General features: G+C 40.0%; 1 protein-coding gene across 2 annotated transcripts in view; it reads right to left on the bottom strand.

Annotated features, from left to right (window-relative positions):
• dok6 (docking protein 6) overlaps positions 1 to 19,406 on the bottom strand; it is a 45,053-nt gene extending 25,647 nt beyond the window's left edge. The window contains exon 1 of one of the 2 annotated variants that reach the window (XM_071485342.1): positions 19,054 to 19,406. In XM_071485342.1, the coding sequence (XP_071341443.1) occupies positions 19,054 to 19,119 (66 nt within the window). In that variant the 5' untranslated portion in view covers positions 19,120 to 19,406. The remainder of the gene's footprint in view (positions 1 to 19,053) is intronic. The other variant, XM_071485341.1, reaches the window with a different exon arrangement.
• Positions 19,407 to 21,386: the final 1,980 nt, after the last annotated feature.

Here is a 21,386-nt window from a genome sequence, read left to right as displayed (position 1 = left end):
CAAAAATCTGAATGGATCTGTTCAATACAGATAACAATAAGTATTAAAGTAAGCAGCAGGTCTGATCACCATATGCCTTTTCTAGCTAACTTTAGCAGCTTCTCAGCAGTAGTCCTCTTAAAGGTTACATATGAACACTTACGTCTGCCTGATTGGCAGGTCCAGTCTTAAAGTCTGATTAATCAAAGACAGGCATGTCATTTAAAGTCTGCACACTGTGACGGGTCAAATATACCTGCAATATTTAAGTCTCTTGAAGACAAAATTATTCATGTGATCCACTGGTCAAAATGATACTTTTTGTGAAGAGCAAAATTCAGCAGGTCGCGGGGATCACAAAAAATGAGAAACCTTACATGAAGATTTAAAGCAGCCATTTTATTGTGTATTCATTTAAATTCGGAGAGGTGGGATGAGCCCACAGGGCCTCTGGTATCCAAACGAGATTGGGTCATTAAAATTTAACACTTCATTAACACAATCTTAGAATGATTTATTAAAGAAAATTATTTTTTCAACACAAGTTATCCATGACTGTGCATGATAAGTGTGTGCATGTGCGCATGTGTTTCTGTCCTCTTCATTAATAAGTAAACAGACCAGCACAGGACACAAACTACATTTTTCAATACCAGATTATGGAGAGCTTCTCCAACCACCTTATACTATACAGTATACATCTTTTTTGTTTTACGATAAAACTATACTGTCTAATAATTCTGTCCAAATATATATCAACTTAAAAATATAACTGTTGCAAGTTCACAACAGTGCTATAACTTTACAAATTCACAGTGACTTAAGACTTTTCCTAGTGCTATTGTCCAACTAAACTGAGCCACCAGATAATATTGACCTTCACCTATTTGAATTTTCTGAATAAAACATGTTTTGCTGCAGTGGTTGCCATGGTAGCAGGATATCAATCAGTGAAGCACTAGTCAAATCCAGGCTACTTATAAGTGGCCAGATGGAAGCCACTTCCGAATATAGGCACATGACAACATGTCAAGAATTTTTAAAAAAAGCATGTGAAGGATTCCTAAAGCGAGATATTCTGAGGTCAGATCAAACAAAGACCAAACTCTTCGTAATGCAAAACTAGAAAAGCCTAAGCTCCTAATCCATGTGAGGTCTCAGTTAAATCCTCCCTCTTGCAAGGATACAGGAAAGAATGGATGGAGTCATATCATACAAATTGTTGATGAGAACCTGCTTCAGAGTGTTCAAGATCTTTGATTGGGATGACTCTCAGCAACCTCTGAAATCAACACTGAAATGTCTGTGGAGTGGCCCATGAGCCAAGATTTGAATTCCACTGAAAATGTGTATCATAGAATTGTCTGAAAAGTAGTTTTCACTAGCACTGCCTATTCAGTTTGTCTGACCTTGAGCGATTGTGTTAATCTGAATGGGGAAAAAAGTACCAAAACTTCCAAAAGCATGTTTTCATTTTGTTATCATATTGTGCTGTGTGTAGGCTGTTCAAATCAGCTTTGTATTCAACCTGCAACATGAAAAAAAGTGAGAACAGTCAACAGGTTGAATAAATGCACATTGTACCAGATTTGAATAAGATACTCTTCCTATAATTCTGATGTGCATCTCTATGATTCTGTGCTATCAAAGAGAAAATGAGAGCATCACCACACATAGGAAGACAGTGTGAAAAACAGGCGGCAGCAAAAGCAACGAACTGGAGAGAACATTTCAAGGGCAATCGCTTCACTTTTAGGGAGGTCTGTCTGTGGTGAGGAAAACACTTCAGGAGGCACTTGGCAAGGTGCAGCTAGTTCATCAACACCAGCTCCACTACAACAACCACACTGAGACAGTCGTACATGGGGACCGGAAGAGGGATTAGAGCCAAAGTATGATCACAGACAGAGAGCTGGAAGCCGACTGTTTGATGGTGCTCGTTCAAAAGGTTCAAAAGGAAGCTGAGAACACATCTGTCTACATGTAAAATAACCTCGCTTTGGGGTGTAGTGACATTTAACAAAACAATAAATGCCTGTAACTTCAGCTTGGGTTCCTGACAGGTAGTTTTGTCAGAATATATCATATAAAAGAATGTGTGGAGCCGAGACTGAGAGGCCTGGTGGAGAATTTCGGAAGCTAGACACCTCATGGACCCCTGTGATGAGTAAGCTCTGAAGTCTCAGTCAGACCCAAAGTCCATTCACTTCACGGAGCATTATCAAACTTTGGGCATTATTGAGGAACTGTCTCGCCTCTCAATAAAATATGGGCCCTATTCCCCCCACAGGCAAAATCACTCATCATTTGGATGAACTGAGGAACTGTCTAAAGATATGAAAATGATTTCCAATGACAGCCTGCTTCAGGTAAATGACTAATCACACAGTAGAATAAAAATAGCCAACTGGTAGATTCTCTGGAGCATTAGCGAATATTGAAACACAATCACAATGCCTCAGAGGTGCAAACGCATTTATTATTCCTCAGATATTTGATTAAAAAAAAGGGACAAATGTGGGAAGGGTTTGTAACCTCTCAATGAGTCATGTGTCCTACAAACTCCGATTTAAAGATGATTGCTGCTGCAGTTATTTTGCAGTCGAGGACATGAGAGCACTTCAATCAAGGTAGTCCTGCAACACTCAGGCATCATGGTAACAGACCAGATTTAGCTTCAACTCAGACATAAATGACATTTTGCTACCAAGCACAACACCAGAGAAGAAAAAAAAGAAATACTAAATTCTCATTTTCATACAAAATAATAAAATTATGTGGAATATCAGAATGGAAAATAGAGACAAATGTATTAATAGCAAATACACACTTCTAACCAACTCTCAACTACAATGAACTTCTCAACACTTAGTAAAATTTTAGTCTCTATTAATGTACAAGGGATCCACCCCTTCAGCTTTAAACATAAAACCATTTCCCAAACAAAATAATGAAATTATTAATATAACCCAGCACAAACAAGACAAAGTTTGGCTGGAAGCTGTGCTTGGTATTTTAACATATCTTTAGAAGCTCCCTCCAAATGGCACAAACAACATGAAAGAACCAAACAAGTGAACTCTTGATTCAGATTCCACAAAACAAAAAACAACACTCGTCTGACTGAATAATGCCCCAAATCTATAGCATTCAGAGTTCGGAAAAACATTTTATTTCTTTTTACCAAGAAATAACCTCTCAACTGTGTTCGGACTAAGAAGGTTTCTTTTTTTTTTTTTTTTGTAATCGTCTCCACTGCCTTTGAATACTATTGTCCACAGAGCTCAGATGAGGCTAGGGTACACAAAAAACCCTAATTAATTTCTTCCTTTCTCATTATTACAGTGGTTCCTCAAGCAATTCAGTTATTGGGAGAAATAAGATCAAAGTGTTGCCAAACTGGTCTTTCTTTTCCTTGGTAGCTCCATCGCAAATACAACCAAGCCACTCGTACACAAAATGTCAATCAGTGCCACAAACCAAAAACTATCACAATGCATAATTTCTCTCTGTATGTGTCTCTTATATACAGAGTCAAATGTCACTCCGTAATTCAAACTGCCACCAAAAGCAGTACAGTCGGGAAGCGTCATCAGTTACATCTAAAATGATACATGCTTCGAAGCCTTGACCTCTCACGAAACATCACTACTAATTAGCGAATGTTAGCATGCTAACTAAGAGGGTGAACATGGCAAAGGATAAACCTGCGCAACATAATTATTTTGTCATTGTGAACATGTTAGCAAGTCAATGTTAGCCTCAAGCTAAAAGCATCACAGTGAGTACAGCCTCATGGACCCTCTAGCTTGGCTGCAGACTCTTTTAAACGTTCTGACCACAAACATTAAAAAGTGAAACAGCATGTACACCAACCTAAAATGCTTCCATTAGTTTTTTGTGTTAAACTCCTAGCAGTACTGCTCATCAAGCCTTCCTCCTCATTCTGCTCTGCATAGGCTTTAGTGTTCCCCTGGTGATAATGATGCCTGATGGACTATGACAGACCAGGCCCGGCAATATCATCTCCCGGTGCTGGCAATCAATTTCAGACAGTAGCGGGGTCTGTGCTGCTGTGTCCATCTTTATAATTTGATTTGTTATCCCGTCGGACAGTTGTTACAGCTATCATTGCAGCGATCACTCTGCCAACCACGACCCCAGCCTCCAGCTCCCCTCCCCAAATCCTCGCAGGACTGTTCCACCATTTCAACAATTCTCTGCCAAATGTGACAGCTACAAAAGTTTGTCTTAATTGCAGCCCTGCTCCCTCTGTCACTCTCCTCCCTAGCCGCTGGCCGTCACCTTTGACTTCATACATAACTCTCTTCCCACCCAACCCCCCCGTACTGAAATATATTTCCTGCTGCATCTAAAATGTTTGGACATCCCATAATTTTGTAATTCGCCCCTGACTACATCTGTTGGCAGGGTGGTGAGCCAGCCGCGCCCCAGTTAATCATAGATTACTTTATCTGGGCCATTCCAAATCCTCATGTGTAATGCAGTGCTACCTCAGCAGCAAGTAATCACTGCCCCCCCCCCAACCCCATCCCAAACACACACACCCACACCCACACCCACACACACACACACACACTCCCCCTCCTCACTTTCTCCCCTAGCCTGATTTGTCTCTGTCTCTCCTCTTGCCCTTCTCTCTTCTAAATTTCTCTTCTCTCATTCCTCATCTCTTTCTTGTGTCTATGCATGATTGGACATTCTCATCAAACATTCATGAGCCAAACTGGTCCAGAAATGTAATATCATAGTATTAGTAACCCTTATTTCATTTGTTAAGGCCTTGGCTGTGACTGGGTGGCATTACACACAGAGTATTCATAGCTGAAAACTAGATCCTGGTCACAATGTGGCATAAAATATGATGAACAACAGGTGCCAACTGATTCCGTGCCGAAAAAGGTCCATCTATCCAATATGACAAAGACCACAAGGGCAGGTGGTATTAAAATGATTATGTAATGGACAGAAATGAAAGAGGGCAATGGGGGGGACTGAGAGGATGCAAAGGAGAAAAAAGAAGAATCAATTCAAAAAGAGCATGACAGGAAGAGACAGAAAGAAGAGGCCAGGAGGAAAGACAGTTCGCTAAAGACAAAGTTTCAAGGAGTGAAAATGATCATGAGGCGGTGAGAGCAGCTGTTGAAAAAGTGATGTGTCTGAATGGTCCAGAGCCATGGAGGCAACTGGCTGCAGCCCTCCATTAGGATTCATGATAAATTACACTTTTAAATAGGGCTTCTGGTCAGAGCATCGAGGATAGATCACAATGACTGCCATTGCTGTATTTCTTAAAGAAATCCTTCTTCTTCTTCTTCTTCTTCTTCTTAGCCCAAATTGAAGACATAACATCAAATGCGCTACTGTTTTCCAAACCTTGGAAATCTATAAGCCGAGCTTTCTCGAGCTATTCTACAAAACTCCTTTCAATTGTCATGCAAATAACATCAGAGAGCACAGGGGAAGCATTTCTATGGTTGTTTCTTATTACTGTCAGGGAGACGAGGGAGATGTTTAACCCATGCTGGGCAGCCCAGGAAAACATTAGTTAAAATGTAGCACACTGTGCGGATCCAGCCATTCCAGCTACTGTAGCAAAGCATTTTTTTAAGTACAGCACAAAAATAGCAGCCAAATTATTCTGAAGGAGATGTAGGTCAATATTGAAGTTTCTCTCTCAGGTGTGAGGGAGCAGAGGAGTAAGGAGACGGGTGGATCTTTTTTTTTATGGCATAAACAGGGTGGCATATTGCTCATGTCACAGCTTAGAAACATCCATCCTTTCTGAGAATGAACACAGTCAAACTGATTAAGGCTAGGGCAGGAAACACTGTTTTTACAGGAAAGGAGAGGACAAAGGATTGCACTGAAATCACAATCCCATGATCTAGCAATGCAGTTTTTTAATGTTGCTTACTCCAGTGTGGTAAAGTTATTCCATCGTATATTTTAGCCACTATTGATTCTAGTGACACCGAGGTTGGCAGGCACTGTTTTCCACAGTATACGAGGCTGCGGCGGATTCGCATGCACGAGTAAAACATTTTTACGGTGGGACAATTTTGCTTTAAGTCATCATTATGACAATTGCTTGCTCTTTAAACCATCCCTCATCCAAACCTCTTTATGTATTACGGCTTTAGTCAGCAATCCTCTGCACGCACACATACAGTGCATACACACACAGAGCAATTTCCATTTAATCCATGTACAAGGTTGGTGCGTTCACAGACAATAACAGGCAGACAAAGAGGGATTTGACTATGGCAGAATACCCGCGCCAACAAGCATACTGAGACCACCATAGACAGAGAGCAGCAATGCAGGGCAGCGTTATTTTCTTTATAAGACTGGAAAGAGTGGTCCACCACAGTGTATCCTCTAGCCAGGCTGAATGTTAAACTCAACTAAATCCATAAATGAAGGAGAAACTGGTCTGAATGCACAAAAGTACAAATCTCCATCTAGGTCTAGCTGTAATGTGGGCAAAGCCTTATTTTTCCCTTTAGTATGTTGGTGCTCGCATCAGATGAGCAAAATTAGCATCTGGGCCAACAGGTGAGGGGCCGCCACATGGAAACCAAATACAGTGCCTCAGAAGTGACCGACTAACCTGTGTGAGAAGAGAATATAAAGTAAGTGGATGAAAGGAGCTCTTGCCTACAACCATGATGCAGCTCCCACAGTTGACTAGCTTAATTACCATTAGCTGACCACTTGATTATCATATCAATAAAGACTGTGAAATTGAATGAGGCGAAGAGCACTGTGCGTTGTTCCAGCAAATATATGCATGTTTAGCAGGATATTACGAAACACTGAGTATTTTCCAGGGCACTTTGTGCAAGCGTTTGTTATTTGAATTTCATCAGAAGCCCTAAAAGCAGTAATCCTCATACATTGGTACAGTCAACCCCCCCTACCCCCCTCCCTCCAAGGATTAATTCTAAAGAGGTACTTGCTCACTGATGTCTGGGCTGCTCCTCTGATACGGTTAGCTGGGAAAGCAGCAGGGTCTGTGTCTGCAACAACTATTCCCTCGCAACCAGAAAAGCAGAGATTTGTGCTCGCTGGAACTAACTTGACTCAGCCTCATTTGGTCTGCAAATCAAAGAGGACACCGGGGGAGTAAACACGTATGTGGGGAGGGAAATGTGGAAGTGCACTTTTATGTCAAAGAACCGGGTCCGATGGAGTTTGTCATATTGTTTTTGTCTCATTTCCTCCCAAAGAACACACTCCCTTGGATTAAGTGGGCTGTGATTCAGTGTCACTCTGTGTCTCAGCGTGAAATCATTGAGGAATGCAATTATCACTTCGTCCAACAGACATTTCTCTGAAATGAGAGCGAACAACTGGGAACATAAGAGGGAAGCGAGAGGGAGGGAGGGAGGTGTGAGTGGGGAAAGCGTGGGGTTAACACCAGTTAATGTTGACCCCAATGTCTGCTCTCACTTCAAACTTTCTTTTGTTAAATTAGTTAAATCCTAATCAGTTGGCATATTAAGCCCCCACTAAGATTTATGATAGGTCAAAACTTTGCCTTATTAACTCCTCTTTCATCTATCATATATTTCACTCCGAAACTTTGTCCTGTAATCTCATGTTTTCAATTGTTTTATGACTCTTAAGAGCCATTTTTCCCCCATTATGACCTTTAAATGATCCGCTCAAAGTGCCACTGCCAAGGCTACTATTGTGTGCTCCATTTCCCTTGGCAGAACTTATCCAAAATTCATTCCCTGAGCAATAATTCTTCTGGAAATATTAAAAGCTGTCTAATAGAAAGGGGATCAGATCGCCTTGGCCTGCATTTGAGGTCAACTCGGCTCGTTAGAATGGAGTGCAAAATTAAAAAGAAGGCCACTTTTGCATGCAACGTGAGTGAGTCCACTGTAGTGTTTCATGCCGCACTGGGCAGGTACCAAACTGTCACCCCGGTGCTCAGCGAGAGGTAAACTGTCACCTCCTTACTATTAAAAGAACTCCCAGGAGAAAGAAAGAGGGAGGGCAGGAGAGTGGAGAGTACAAACTCATCTCCAAACAAACAGAAACAAACACACAGGCGAGTGACATGAACTGCCTGTTTTTTTTTCCCCCACTTGTACAGTTCTCCAAGGTCGAGGTGTTTTTATCTGCGCGTTAAAAATACAACGCTTAACAATTAGTGGCACATGAAAAAAAAAGTCTTGTTTAGTCTACAGCTTTGGCAAATTTACATTATTCAACAAGGCTGTTTGCTTTCATTTCATGCGGATCAGGTGTAATATTTTAATTAATTTTCATTTTTTTAAGCAAGATCATAATAATGTTTACCTATGCACCGCACTGAGTAAATTAAGAACACAGGCACACAGACAAGCCCCTTAACACACATAGACACATAGCTGAGGCTATCTTTGGCTGCACACTGTACTGAATGTGCTTGGCAAGCAGGCTGATGAAAGGTAACAGCAGGAGAAGAACTCATTATAGATCGTGATTCAAATATAAAACGGTAGGTGGAACTTTTTTTGTTCTTAGAAGAATTTAATCTGGTCCACTTTTTATACAGTACACAAAACTCATGTGTGTAGATCACATATTAACTAAACTGACTTCAGAAGCAGTTTGAGAGGGATGACTGACTGTTATCAAAAACACTGACAACAATATCTGAGGGAATCTGTGATGGATCTAATGGAGATGTTTTAGCCCGACATTTAAACACAAGGATTCATACAAAAAAAACAAAAAAACCCTCTGGAAACCGGACATCGTCACATATCTACACACATACGCACATGAAAACACCCATGCATGTACACATCTGCAAGTACACATTAACACAGTGCCCACATAGTATATGCGCACACACTCAGACACACAAACTGAAGTGAGCTTAGCTGCAGAGCAGAGCCCTGAGGGCTGGTCTGTTGATTAATGAGGGGCGGAAGGCGAGGAGAAGAGGATGAAGCAGAAGTGTTAATGGAGCTATGATAGATTCCTCTAGGCCTGGTGTTTTATAGGTGAGTCTCTAGTGTATCTGCACAATGTAACAATACAGTACCACAGAGAACTGTAAAGCCCAAGCCCTGTGTGGGAGGTGAAATATGTGGATCAGACAGACTTGAATATGGAGCAAAATAACATTCACCTTTCAAAATCACGCAGCTAACATTATTAAGGGAATTAATTTAACTGCGAATGGACATTATTGTAATACTACAGGTATTTTTTTAACCACAAGGTAGGAAATCAACTCCAGAATATAACTCATTCACTAACTTAATTAAAAACATATTTTAGCAGAAAGAGCAAACATTCTCTTGTAAAACACTACTGAGACACATCCTTGCCTAACCAGCAACAGCGAAGGCATTCTGAGTGACTTAGCAGGAAAAGCCAGTGTCTGTTAGCACATTGCAGAAACTTCTCTGTATTTAACAGCTTAAGTCAATGTTCTTGTTCAACAGTCTGACTTCAGTTCATTGTCAGAATCAAGTGGAAGAAAATCCAACATGACACTGGAGTTGTTCTGACATTGCTTTGAAATAGTTTTGAAGCGATAAAACAAAGCTAAAATTAGATTTGGGTGAAAATAGAAACTTTATCGATGGAGGAAAAAGTGGGGATAATCTAAGGCTTTAATATTTGATCAGAACATGGCTCACCAGAGTTTCCCTTATATGAAAATTATTGCCGCAGCTGTAATGCCTTGAAGTCACAGATAACTCTGCAGATTTGAAATGACAGATAAAGTGCAGATATGTGGCAACACCCAGCCGAGGCAGGGGGGTGGGGGGTAGCTAACATTAAGTTAAATCGATTTTTATTAACTATTGATATTCACTTTAACCCAGGTACAATAAAATGCTTCATAGTCAGCCTGGCCATTGTGCATACCGGGACAAATCCCGGTGGAATAGACCAAAAAAATCCATGAAGTTTTACGAAGAATGGCTCTAGTGTGTCAGTCTCTCTGCCGGTCCTCTCTGTGTGCCTGTCATTCAGGGTGCACAGGAGAATGTGCAGTGTGCGTGGTCCAGGACTGGGCTCACCCAATTAGCAGGTGCAATGTTTATCATGTTCATCATCTTCGTTAAATGTGATAGCATGCTAAAATTTGCTAATTAGCGCTTAACACCAGGTATAGCTGAGGCTGATGGGAATGTCATTAGCTTTGTGGGTATTTTGTCACAAACCAAAGTATTGGACAAATAACAAATTTTGACATGATGATGGTCCAACATGTAAAGTCAGGGGAATCACAGTTCACCCTCAGGGGGACATGAAAATCTGTATCATATTTCATGGCAACCCATCCATCAAATGAACCACAAACATGAACATCATGGTGACAAAATCTTCCTATCCATCCATTATTTGCTGTGATAAATTCAGTCTGGACCAAAGTATTGGATTAACTGACATTGCAATCCATCACTGATATCATGGTTAAAAAACAATATGGCTGTTCTTTCCACTTTTGCCTAAATATAAGGTGTTGAATCAACTGTTTTGTGTGTTGTCAGCATGCAGGGTCTGCTGGGATTGGAAAGATTAAATAGCCATGAAGAGAGACCTCTTCTAGTGAGCTGTGACTTCTCCCCCGATGGGATTATGGAACTTTGCACTTTACAAAGCAGCTCATCAGAAAACATTGGCAACACAAAGCTGTTCTGGACAGTACCGGCTTGGTGTAACATGTCTGTGAACAGATTTCAGGCAAAAGGAATAGAAAACAAGACTGAGACAGCAAGAGAGAGAAAAAAAGTCTGGTATTTTGACACTGAGTGAGGACAGGAAAAGAGTGTTGATACAATGGAGCATTATTAACTACCAGTCTTTTAATGGTGTATTCCTTAATCAATTGGGTTTTAGACTTGGACATTACCTGCTACTAATAACAACATTTGTCCCTGTTCATGACAAAAAGCTTTTTTGATAATTAGGAACAACGGGAATCAATGATTTGAAATGTTCAAGTGAGGTCCGGGCTGAGATTTATTTATGAAAGCAACTATGTAATAGAGGCACATTTTTCACAATGAATAACGACTATTGGGCTGTTGTTCCCATATCCTGCTAGAGATGCAATTCATCAGGGCAAATAAGAGCTGGTAATTTGTCTTCAGGTCTTTGTCTGATGGAGGAAGCTGATGGAAACCAAAGGAAGTGACCGCAGAATGTATAGCCCTGCATATCTGTGAATTAATGCACTGAGTCTTAAAACATCTATCACAAAAAGAAGAACTGAACGTGGGCTACATGCACCCACAAGGCACAAATAAAATCATAAAATGTAAAAAATTTGCTGCCATTTCAATTTCTATTTGGCGTTCAGAAAGACATAGTGGAGAACACTGCTTACTGGCCACTGAATGTAAGAATCTAATGATTTGCTAATTGATATAATCTGATTTCTTTGCATAACCCGAGTCACATTTATCCATGCTGTTTGGAAGTCTCAATTGTTACCACAAGTCTAACACAGCTGACTGTGTCTTTTCTACACTCCACTGACAAAAACCGTTCCTGGGGTGAAAAATCTCCTGACATCCACCATTCTAGACGGCCTGTCATTGTTAATAGTGAGTGCATGAAAGTGGCAAGATCCTATCTTAAATGGCTGTGCCATCTTGGACAATAGACACATTGTTCTCCACTTTTTTTGCCTCTGCTTTGGTGGGTGCTTGTGCACCAACCAGGGGGAACATACCCACACACCAATACAATACACACTGTCCACATAAAGGCCACTGGACGCTGAACACAAATACTCACTTGTAAGTCAAAAAGAGCTGAGAAACACAAGAGAAATAATAACTGATAATGGAGGGAGTTACTGAGAAAGCAGAAGTGGGTCAACAAGAGTACTTTAACAATTCCTGATTTTGTCTTCAAATCTAATGACCAAAAGGACAATATGCCTTATTTGTCTGTCTTTATCTGACCACTGTAATTTATTAGCTCTTCAACCTTAGTTTTTATTCTTGCCAATTGCCATTGTCATTAATTGCAGCCATCATAGATAGTTTTGTGTTTTGTCCCAGAGATTCTAAAGTGTTGGAGTCCAACTTGAGGCATCCTTGCTGAAAAAACTGGCTTTTGTTCAGCAGTACATTACCTTTAATGACTGAATTGCTGTAGATGACTTCGAAGTTGTTTACTGCGTTGCTTGAAACTGAGTGCAAATAGAAAAGCCTTAAAGGTACAGCACAATTTATGTAAAAGATTTTGTGTTCTGGGATATGCAACAACAGTTTAAACAGTAAAAAGTTAAAAAAAAAAAGAAACTAACATAAAATTAGGGATGCAACTAATTAGTTGGGTTTTTTTTTATTGATTATTCTGCCAATTATTGACTCATCAATTCAACGCTTAGTCTGTCAAATAAACACAAAGAATTGTGAAAATGCTCATCAAAATTTATTAACAATTTATTAATTATCACAGTAGTTGCAGATTTCCTGTGGATTGACTAACTGATTTAACAACTAATCATTTAAAGGTGCTATGTGTCAGCATTTGCTCTCGCAGCATAGCCAAAGTTAGCATTAACAGCTGTTTATTTACCAGTCTATAAGACACATTGTTCGGCATCAAACTTAATTGCCTTATTCATCAAGAGCTGTCTCCAGTGGTGGAAGGAAAAGACAGCGCTAACCTTTGTTTGGCTTATTTTCTTTGTCACCAAACACGGTTTCTTGCCTTGGGCAGCACTACTTCTTCATCCTCTCATGTTGGACTGAGGGCACACTGGACATTACAGTGACTCACTATCGAGTCCTGAGGTAAATGGCACTGCAAGACAAGACGGGGCTAGCTGGTTAGCATGCTAATTCAATAGATATCTCTGCAACATAATACATAAATGTGTTTCACATGACATTGAAACTGTTATGTCTTTACGCTCTGTTGATAATTTAGTTAATGTTTTAGACCAAAATATTTATATAAAGCACCTTTAAGCTCTGAGTGGATTGTTCTTCAACAGTAGTATTTACATTCTTTAGTTCTTTCCTAATAGCGCAAAGAAGGGAAGCTTCATGGATTTTACATTTATCTTATGACCAAACATTCACAGTTAGTGTCTAACCATGAGCCAGTATAGCTGGTAGGAGTCTTACACCATGTAATTTGATACGTTCAAGCAGTCACAGCAAATTACCAGTATTTGTTTCTGTCAATTTCTGCTGCATCCTGGCACGGGACGCTGTAACAAAAGTACTGTACAATAAACCTTCTGTCACACATTAAACTTCCATAAAACCTTTGTACAAGGCCACAGATGGAAGTATTCTAACAAGTCCTGTGCTGCAGTAGTTGTAACACACAGTCCGTAAATTACAGACGGTTATTTGCCCCAAAACAAACTGTATGCAAACGCAAGATTGTGAAATAGTTCACTCATAAAAAAGCAATTTTAAGATCCCAAATCACTTCAGTAAATCGATACACAGGGCTGTAAACCGCCTTTTTGCAAATGATATCCTTGTATTAGAATGATGAATAACTTAAATTCTCAGTCTGCATTATTTGTTTACATCCACATTTTTGGATGATTGTATTTTCACTCCTACTCATTCTGGGCCAGACATAATGCATTTTTAATGTGTTTTCTGCTTTTGACATTTAATGTTCTGGTTTGACCAATGCGCTCTCATAACTGCACTTAGACGTAGTAGAGTACAACTTTGCCCCTTTCGAATTTATTCTTGCCATTACGAACTACAGTAGCAGTGTATTATTTGAAGTATATATGTATATTTTTAAGATCTCTGTTGGTTAGTTTGTTGGTTTTAATTTTATTTGGGTTAGAGAGCCGATAGCATCTCAGAATCTCAAAAATGTATTCCAGCTCACTGATGATGTTTTGAATAATTGACACAGTTCACGGTCAAGTTTCGAAATCAACAGTTTTAAGTCTCGGTGTGTCTATCATTAGAATCAGAATCAGAATCAGAATCAGTTTTATTGCCAAGTATGTTTCCACATACAAGGAATTTGTTTTGGTGATTGGTGCAATTGGAGGTATAGAATAATAATAATAATATATAATAGTATATTATAAGCAACAGCCTTCACATTACACGTAGTCATGTGCTCCACCGTTAATGCACAAATATTAATTATAGCAGCTTTAAATCTCTGAAATTAAGTAACATTATAATCCTCTTGTTCTACTGCACATTTGTTTGTATTTAAAAGAAGTCAATGTTGAATTTGTTGTGTGAACTATTTATTTTGGTGAAAATACTGTGGTGTAACTGCAAAGTGAAGAACCTATCTCTGTGTGAAGTCTACATGTGAAGTGCTCCGGGTTTTCTTACTATATTACATATCTGCCTCTGGGCCAGCATCCGATCTCCAAGCTCCTTTGAAGTGTCAAAACATGTTTGTGAATGGAGAGACTGAATGGCAGACAGACTCACCTGCAGCAAACTTAAAATGACCATTTTTGTTAAGGCTGGAAGAAAAGTTGGACAGACGAGGGGAAAATATTAAACAGCTGACCTTTTCTGTTTACCACAGTGATCCTAAACCTGGGAAACATGCACCTCGACTGAGACTGACACACAACTTACTCAAAGGTCATGTTATTCAGCTTTTCAAGAGGAGTCCATCCCACAGATAGCATCAGCCGTTTTTCACAGAAAGGTAAAAAGAAAGAAACATGCGGATGATGGCATATCGCCACTGCTGTTTCTCAGACACTGCCAGGCTTCATGGTTTTCTCTTTGCAGAGACACTTCACTTGTTTTTTTGGTCTTGTGAGTATTTAGTTTGTCTTCATGTAGGAAAAAAAAATACTGTATGGTACAAAGCCACAGGATTAAAATTAATTGAGAATCCACACACTGTTCTCTGGCAGCAGATTGTTTACTTGTTTGTCGGGTGCATGTGTGTGCCAGTTCTTCATTGCTGAACCAAGCCAATTTGTGTGTGTGTGTGTGTGTGTGTGTGTGTGTGTGTGTGTGTGTGTGCGCGGGCCTTTGCACGGTGTCAGGGGGAATAGCCTGTTGGGGTTATGGAGGGTGCAGTGTGGGGTGATGAATAGGATGCTTTTGTGCTCAGTCTCTCAACTGTCTGCAAACCAGTGAAGGAGAGAAAGGTGAGAGAGAAAGGGGGATGACTTGAGGGAGATAGCCAGATAAAGGGAGAGAAAAGAGGAGGGAAAAAAAAGTAAGAGAGATAATATAAGGGAGAGGAGATGAGAGAGACACTGTGAAGTGTGGGGAGTACAGGTGAGACGCTGGGGGACGGGAGGTGAGAGAATGGGTGGTAAGGTGAGGAAGAGAAGGGGAATGTGAGAAAGGAGAGGAGAGAGAGACTACTTGTGCATTCAAGAACACTGCACCGTTGTCTCTTCAGCCAACAATGAGACAAAGAATTTGGCTAATGTAGGAAATCGTTCCTATTCATGTCCGTGGAAAAAGAAAACACATGTCCCAGGAGAAAGAAAAAAGACAAACACAAAGAGAAAGCGAAAGGAGAGAAAGTGCCCCGCTCGGTAATTTTGATCACTCTGCAGAACACAGACCTGACCTCATGGCCTCAACCTTCACACATGATGGGGTTTGGAAATGAGCCAATCATATTGACGGATGCTGATGAATTCAGCCAAAGCTCCTGGTGTTGGCATGGACACTTTAATACGTATCGCATAAAGAGAACCATTCGACTGTACCACTTTCTAATAAAAAATAATGTATAATACATTTTACACAGAATTACAATAGAGAGCGAGATGGGAGCGCTAGAAGGTCAACTGTGATGCAAAGTCTTGATATGTGATATTTGAGAGACCTTTAAACACTTTTTAAAAATATTAAATAACCATCACACGAGGAAAAAAAAACAGCCAGGACCTTTCTGGCCTAAAATTCCATTTGAGAAGGTACTTCTCAGTTGCTCTGACAGGTAGGGCTCAGTATCAACCCTTAATACTTTACCGGTACCAACAGAAATGTGTCTGTAGCACTGATCATCAAAAACTGTCAAAAACTGAAAGCTGGCATCTAGAGATGACAAAATGCAACTACTTTGCTTGTCAATCCATCGTTTTCAATCAAAAACGCTGTCTGATTCCAGCTTCTCCGCTGTGAGAATCTGCTGCTTTTCTTTAACTCATGGGACAGGACACAGAACACTTTCAGGTTTTAGATTCTTGATAGACAAATTAAGTGATTTGATAGACAAAACAACTTGACCTGTCAATTTTCAGACATTTTCCAAAGCAAACAATGAATCAATTTACTGTGAAAATAAACCGCAGATTAATTGGTAATAAAATAACTCTTAGTTGCAGCTCTGATAGATAAAATCAAAATCAGACTGTTTATTTAGTCAACATTGTTTAATGCCTTGTATTTATAAGTTAAATAATTAAGATTTTGGTTTTAAAGGTGAAATGATTTCTTGCCTAACAATTAGTGAAAAGGCAGAACATTTATTAGAAATTTAAATTGGGAACAACTTTCCGAGGAAAAATACTGATACGGTTTCAGCTTCTCACACGTGAGGATTTGCCATTTTATTTTTCTTTTGAATATATTTGAGTTCTGAACCTTTAGCCGGGATCTGTAGATAATCTGCAGAAGTCACCTTGGGCTCTTAGAGGTTCTGATATGGCTGATGTTGCATGTCAACTATTTTTTGACATTTCATTAACCAAACAGTTAATCCATTATTTGAGAAAATAATTGCTAGATTAATCCATAATGAAAATAATCATTCATTGTGGACATAATTGGATAATTATGTCAAATGAAAAATAGGAACTTGTTGAAAGAAATCTTAAAAAAAACAAAACAAAACAAAAAAAACAAAATTGCTTTGATTGCAGTAAAGAAACCATCATATGGCAGAGTATTGAAACATTGAAATGATACCAGGCCCCACTTTTGGATTGAGGTCTGTGTTGCTCTTGCTGCAGTATTTTTATGAGGAAGCAAAAAGGGCATATTCATTTCCATGTTACTAAATCCGAGCCTTGGTCTGCATGCATTCAGGTCTCTCTCCGCTCAGACGCTCTGTACAGCACGTCAGGATAACGATGCTCTCTCCACAAACATTACTGAGCTGTTGAGCCGTTGATAATTTTGTAAAAAATTAGACAAAAATAAAATAAAGTAATTATGATGTTTGGGTTCATGTTGCAAATGGGCTACAAAACCACACTTTTTGGATTTTAGCCAACTCTGAATATAATTCCCCTCCATCCAGATGTGTATCTCTCCAGTCCGCCCACGCATGTGTGTATCTGTCACACATTTGGATTTTCATCTCTCTCAAAAACACAACACAAAAATATTTGAAATTATGCCATTTAGCACCAACAAGCTATTTTTCCCCACAGAAACACTAATCAAACAAGAGGAATAATCACAGCGATGTATCAATGCCTGTTGAATGAGGCATACAAATACCTTTTCCTGTTCCATTTTGTTGTTTTTGTATCTGATTCCGAATGAGAATTGGCCTGGAATAACTAAGAGACAGATAAATATTTTCTGTCTACCCCCACCAGGGTCCTGTGAGGCCATCGCAGCATGGCTTTTCTATGATGAAACAGCAGTGAGCAGTGTAGGGCTGAGGGAGTGGGCGATCAGGACACAAACTGTTTTTCTCCACAAACAGCAGGATGAGATGTGGAACTGGCAGAGATATGGCATCCATACCTTGAGCACAGCCAACACAGCATGCATCCTCACCAGCTTTGCAAAGTCAGAGACTCTCCAAACATGCAGAGCCTCTTTTTCTGAATGCATCAAGCTAATTGCGTATGCAAGACGCAATTAAACAGAGCCAACTGTACGGGAGCGAGTTAATTTACATGTTAACAACAACAAATGTCTTGTGCTTGCATTTGTTATATCAGGATGTTTTGCAAGTCCTTCAGAGGCAGTGAAGGTTTCTCTGACTCAACAAAGGTTACTCTTAAAGAGTAATCAAAGATAGCCTCAATAGCAGCAAACAATAGTAGAATAGTGTTGCTGCGGCCAGGTGATGATGTGAGGAGGCAGACATCATTAGCCTCCATCATCACACTTCATCAGAGGAGAGGGAGTGTGACCGCTCTGTTAGCGTAATGAGCTGGAAGTATGAACAAAAGCAGATGGCTTTATGTGTCAGACAATAAGGCACACATAATTGAATACATATCATTCATTTCAATACAAGCTGTTAAACCATTTTTTTCCTCCTTGCTGTATCTCGATGGAAATCCGTTATCATGGCATTGAGGGGCTGCAATGACACCAAATCAGCTGGAGTTCAATGACACTTTTCATTCTTGGAAATAAATCAAGGGTGAAAGAAAGTTAAAGCAGAGTAAGGCTGTGCCGACTGATAACAGAATGAGCAGTGATCATTCGTGTGGTGATAAACGGCATTCCCAGTTTTCCTATTATGTTCCAGGAATCCATATGACATAGTGTTAATTTGCTCCTGACACTATAATAAAGGGGTGTATAGCCCGTGGCGCTCAATTGTAAGTGACTGTGTTAGACTTTAATATGTTACGGTGTAGTTAATATCTGTCATAATACTTATAAAGAATATCTCAGTCAAAAGTGAGATTAGTCTTTTTTCTGTGGCATTTTCTCTTTCGTATACTCCTCTGGTTGAAAAACTGTCATCTGTCTATAAATTTTGCAGCAGTCAGAGCACTTGATACAGCCTAACTTTCTCAAAGGAAATAAAGTTGCAAGCCAGAAACTGTAAACAGAAAGGGGAATATGAATTACAAAGACATGCACATGACACCCAGCCGTCAATCATCTAGACTTTACCAACATCTCAGTATGAGAAGAAGTATTTTTGCACAAAGCACTGAGTGAAACTTGGCCGCTGCTTGTGCTGCTGTAATCTGTTTTTCCTCTTGAAGAGCTCCCAGCAGGACGGCTGCCTATGGAGCAATTAAAGCCTCTTCCTTAATCCAGCCGCCCCTGATGCTAAAAGACCGCAAACAACTGGAACTCCTCTTCCTCCTCACCCTCCACCTCCTCATTCCCCTCCTCCTACGTCTCCTCCGCCGTGCAAGACAGCAAGTGCAACAGTACTCACCCCCAGTTTCTTACTCCGTATCCTCACGTATCCCTGTTTGACTATGTCGTTGAAGTTGGAAGCCATGCTGAGGGGAAGCGGGCAGCTTCCTGCCCGAGGTGTAAGATGAAATAAAGTAACCTCTATTTTGGGCGGCGAAATCTTTTACTTGAGGCTCGGTCGGTCCGACATCCGGCAGGAGGAGAGCGGGCGGTGGGCAACCTGCTCCTGTGTCAGCGCTCAGGCTGCCCGGCTTCAGAGGCGCGATCCATCCGGGAGAGGAGGGAGATACCATTCGTCAGCTGATTCACTTCAGCCGGAGAGGAGAGCAGAGGAGAGGCGCGCTTCCTGGACCACACCATCCCCGAAACGGCGAAGGGGTGGGGATATGTGCCAGGGATGGCGGGAGGGAGTATCTTTAAACCAAGGGAGGAGGCCACCATTTATGTGAATAAGGAGCTCAGTCATAATATCATGGTCACATCTCTGCAATGAAATAATATCATATTAAAAATATACTATGATCTTAAAAGTGACTTTTTTAACCTTTGAATGAGGAAATGACACATTCTTCCTCTTACAAATGAAAAAGCATTCTAGCTTAAGTTGTTTTTACTTACTAGCTTTTGGTGGCTCACGCTAGCTTACGAACATTAGCTCACTTTAGATGGATATTGCTCTATAATTATCATTAGCTACATGAATTTTTGTAATTAACTTTTCATTGAGTTTTTCACACAACTGCCATTTACACGAGTTTGCTGACTTTAACAATCCCCTCTACCCGTGGTGCTTTTAAAACCATTTTAATAACTTATTCATCGCTTCAAGCGATAATGCCTAATATTGATTGGTTCCTGCATCTAAAATGTGATAATAAACTATGTATTAGGTTTTGGAGAGTTGGTTGAACAAAACAGCTAATCTTTAGAAACTAGAAAATATATTATTAGAGAAAATATAATAAGTAGATTAATTGATTGATTGATTGTTGGTTGCAATTGTAAATTGCAACTATAATATTTTTAGCCATCATATTGTGACTGTGAATCTCAACAATGAATGGACAATAACTTTATTTTGCATGGTAGTGTAGGGTCGATAGATCACAATAGGCCTACCTGGAGTAAGCCTGTAAAAGCATATTTTGATTTTTTGTTATATCCTGTACAGTAGGTTAGGGGTCTGGACAATACTGAATTTTGGCACATGCCATTCATCCTTTTGATCACTTAAATCATGTATAGGCAAGTGCTCAAGGTCAAGACCAAGGGCTTCCCTTGATCAGTGTGTTTAATAATACTTGTTTAGTGAATTTTGATGTAACTTTTGAAATCTGAAGTAACCATTCAAATTCTGGCCTCCTCTTTTCCCTCCAACAATATGTTCAAAGAAAATATGCAAATATAACAGAGCTTGGTATTTAGACTAATTTGCAACCCACTTTGTACCTTGCCTTTTGGTTATTACCTGTCTGAGTATGAATATAATTTCCATATTTTTCACCAGACAGCCTGCTAATAAGGAAATACAATTTGAGATTGCCAGTATGTGAGCACCATGTTTTATCATTATTAGGTGGCCCTGAATTGATGTTGTTTGATTTGTTGAATAATAAAACCAGATAGTCCAGTGCCCAATTAAAGGATCAAAAAACTGTAAGCGAAACAGACTGTACAAAGCTCACAACCACAGCCTGCAGCTTCTATATTGTAGGTACAATGCTGCAGATGGGCAATCAAAAGCACTGGAAATAAAGGCACAGAAACAAATTTTGATCCCTGTCAGAGCTATAATCCTGATCAGGACGCAGTGAGAAGTGTAGCCCAGGTTGCGTAATCACACAGAGTGAAATCCTCGGTATTAGACAGCAGATGGCTCGGGTATATTGATATGAGGGGCCCCTATTACTTTTGTTGAAATGTGGAGAAGAGAGATGGCCTCTTTAACAGAGTTATGCAAACATCTATATGATTTAGTGAAGATTGGGGTCTTTTACTTCCAGAGTATCTCCTCACAGATACTTTTCAGTGTAACAGTAAGTAACCACCGTAGATTAATGTCGCAACATCAGAAAACAGATTTCCTTTTATAAATGAGGACACGAACGTTACAGCGTAGCCTGTCTTTTGTAGCTCTGCACAATTATCCTATTGCTCATACTAAGTTATTTATTTGTTGTGCCGCACTGAGAGAAAATATCCTCTGCTGAAAAAGAGGTTGGCCTTTGTTCAGTGTGGCAGAAATGGCTGCCACTTTGAGAAGAGCTATTCAGTCAAGTGTCAGCTTTTGAGTCCAGAGGTAAAATTCGACGTCTGTGTTTTCCATCGTGTTCGTCAAATTCACAAGGGCAC

The sequence above is a fragment of the Trachinotus anak genome, unplaced genomic scaffold (assembly GCF_046630095.1).
Source record: "Trachinotus anak isolate AG129_WGS33_773 ecotype Australia unplaced genomic scaffold, CSIRO_AGI_Tana_v1 ptg000009l, whole genome shotgun sequence".
Taxonomy (NCBI): Eukaryota; Metazoa; Chordata; class Actinopteri; order Carangiformes; family Carangidae; genus Trachinotus; species Trachinotus anak.
Note: the sequence above shows the minus strand (reverse complement) of the source record. Positions and strands in the feature narration are given on the sequence as shown.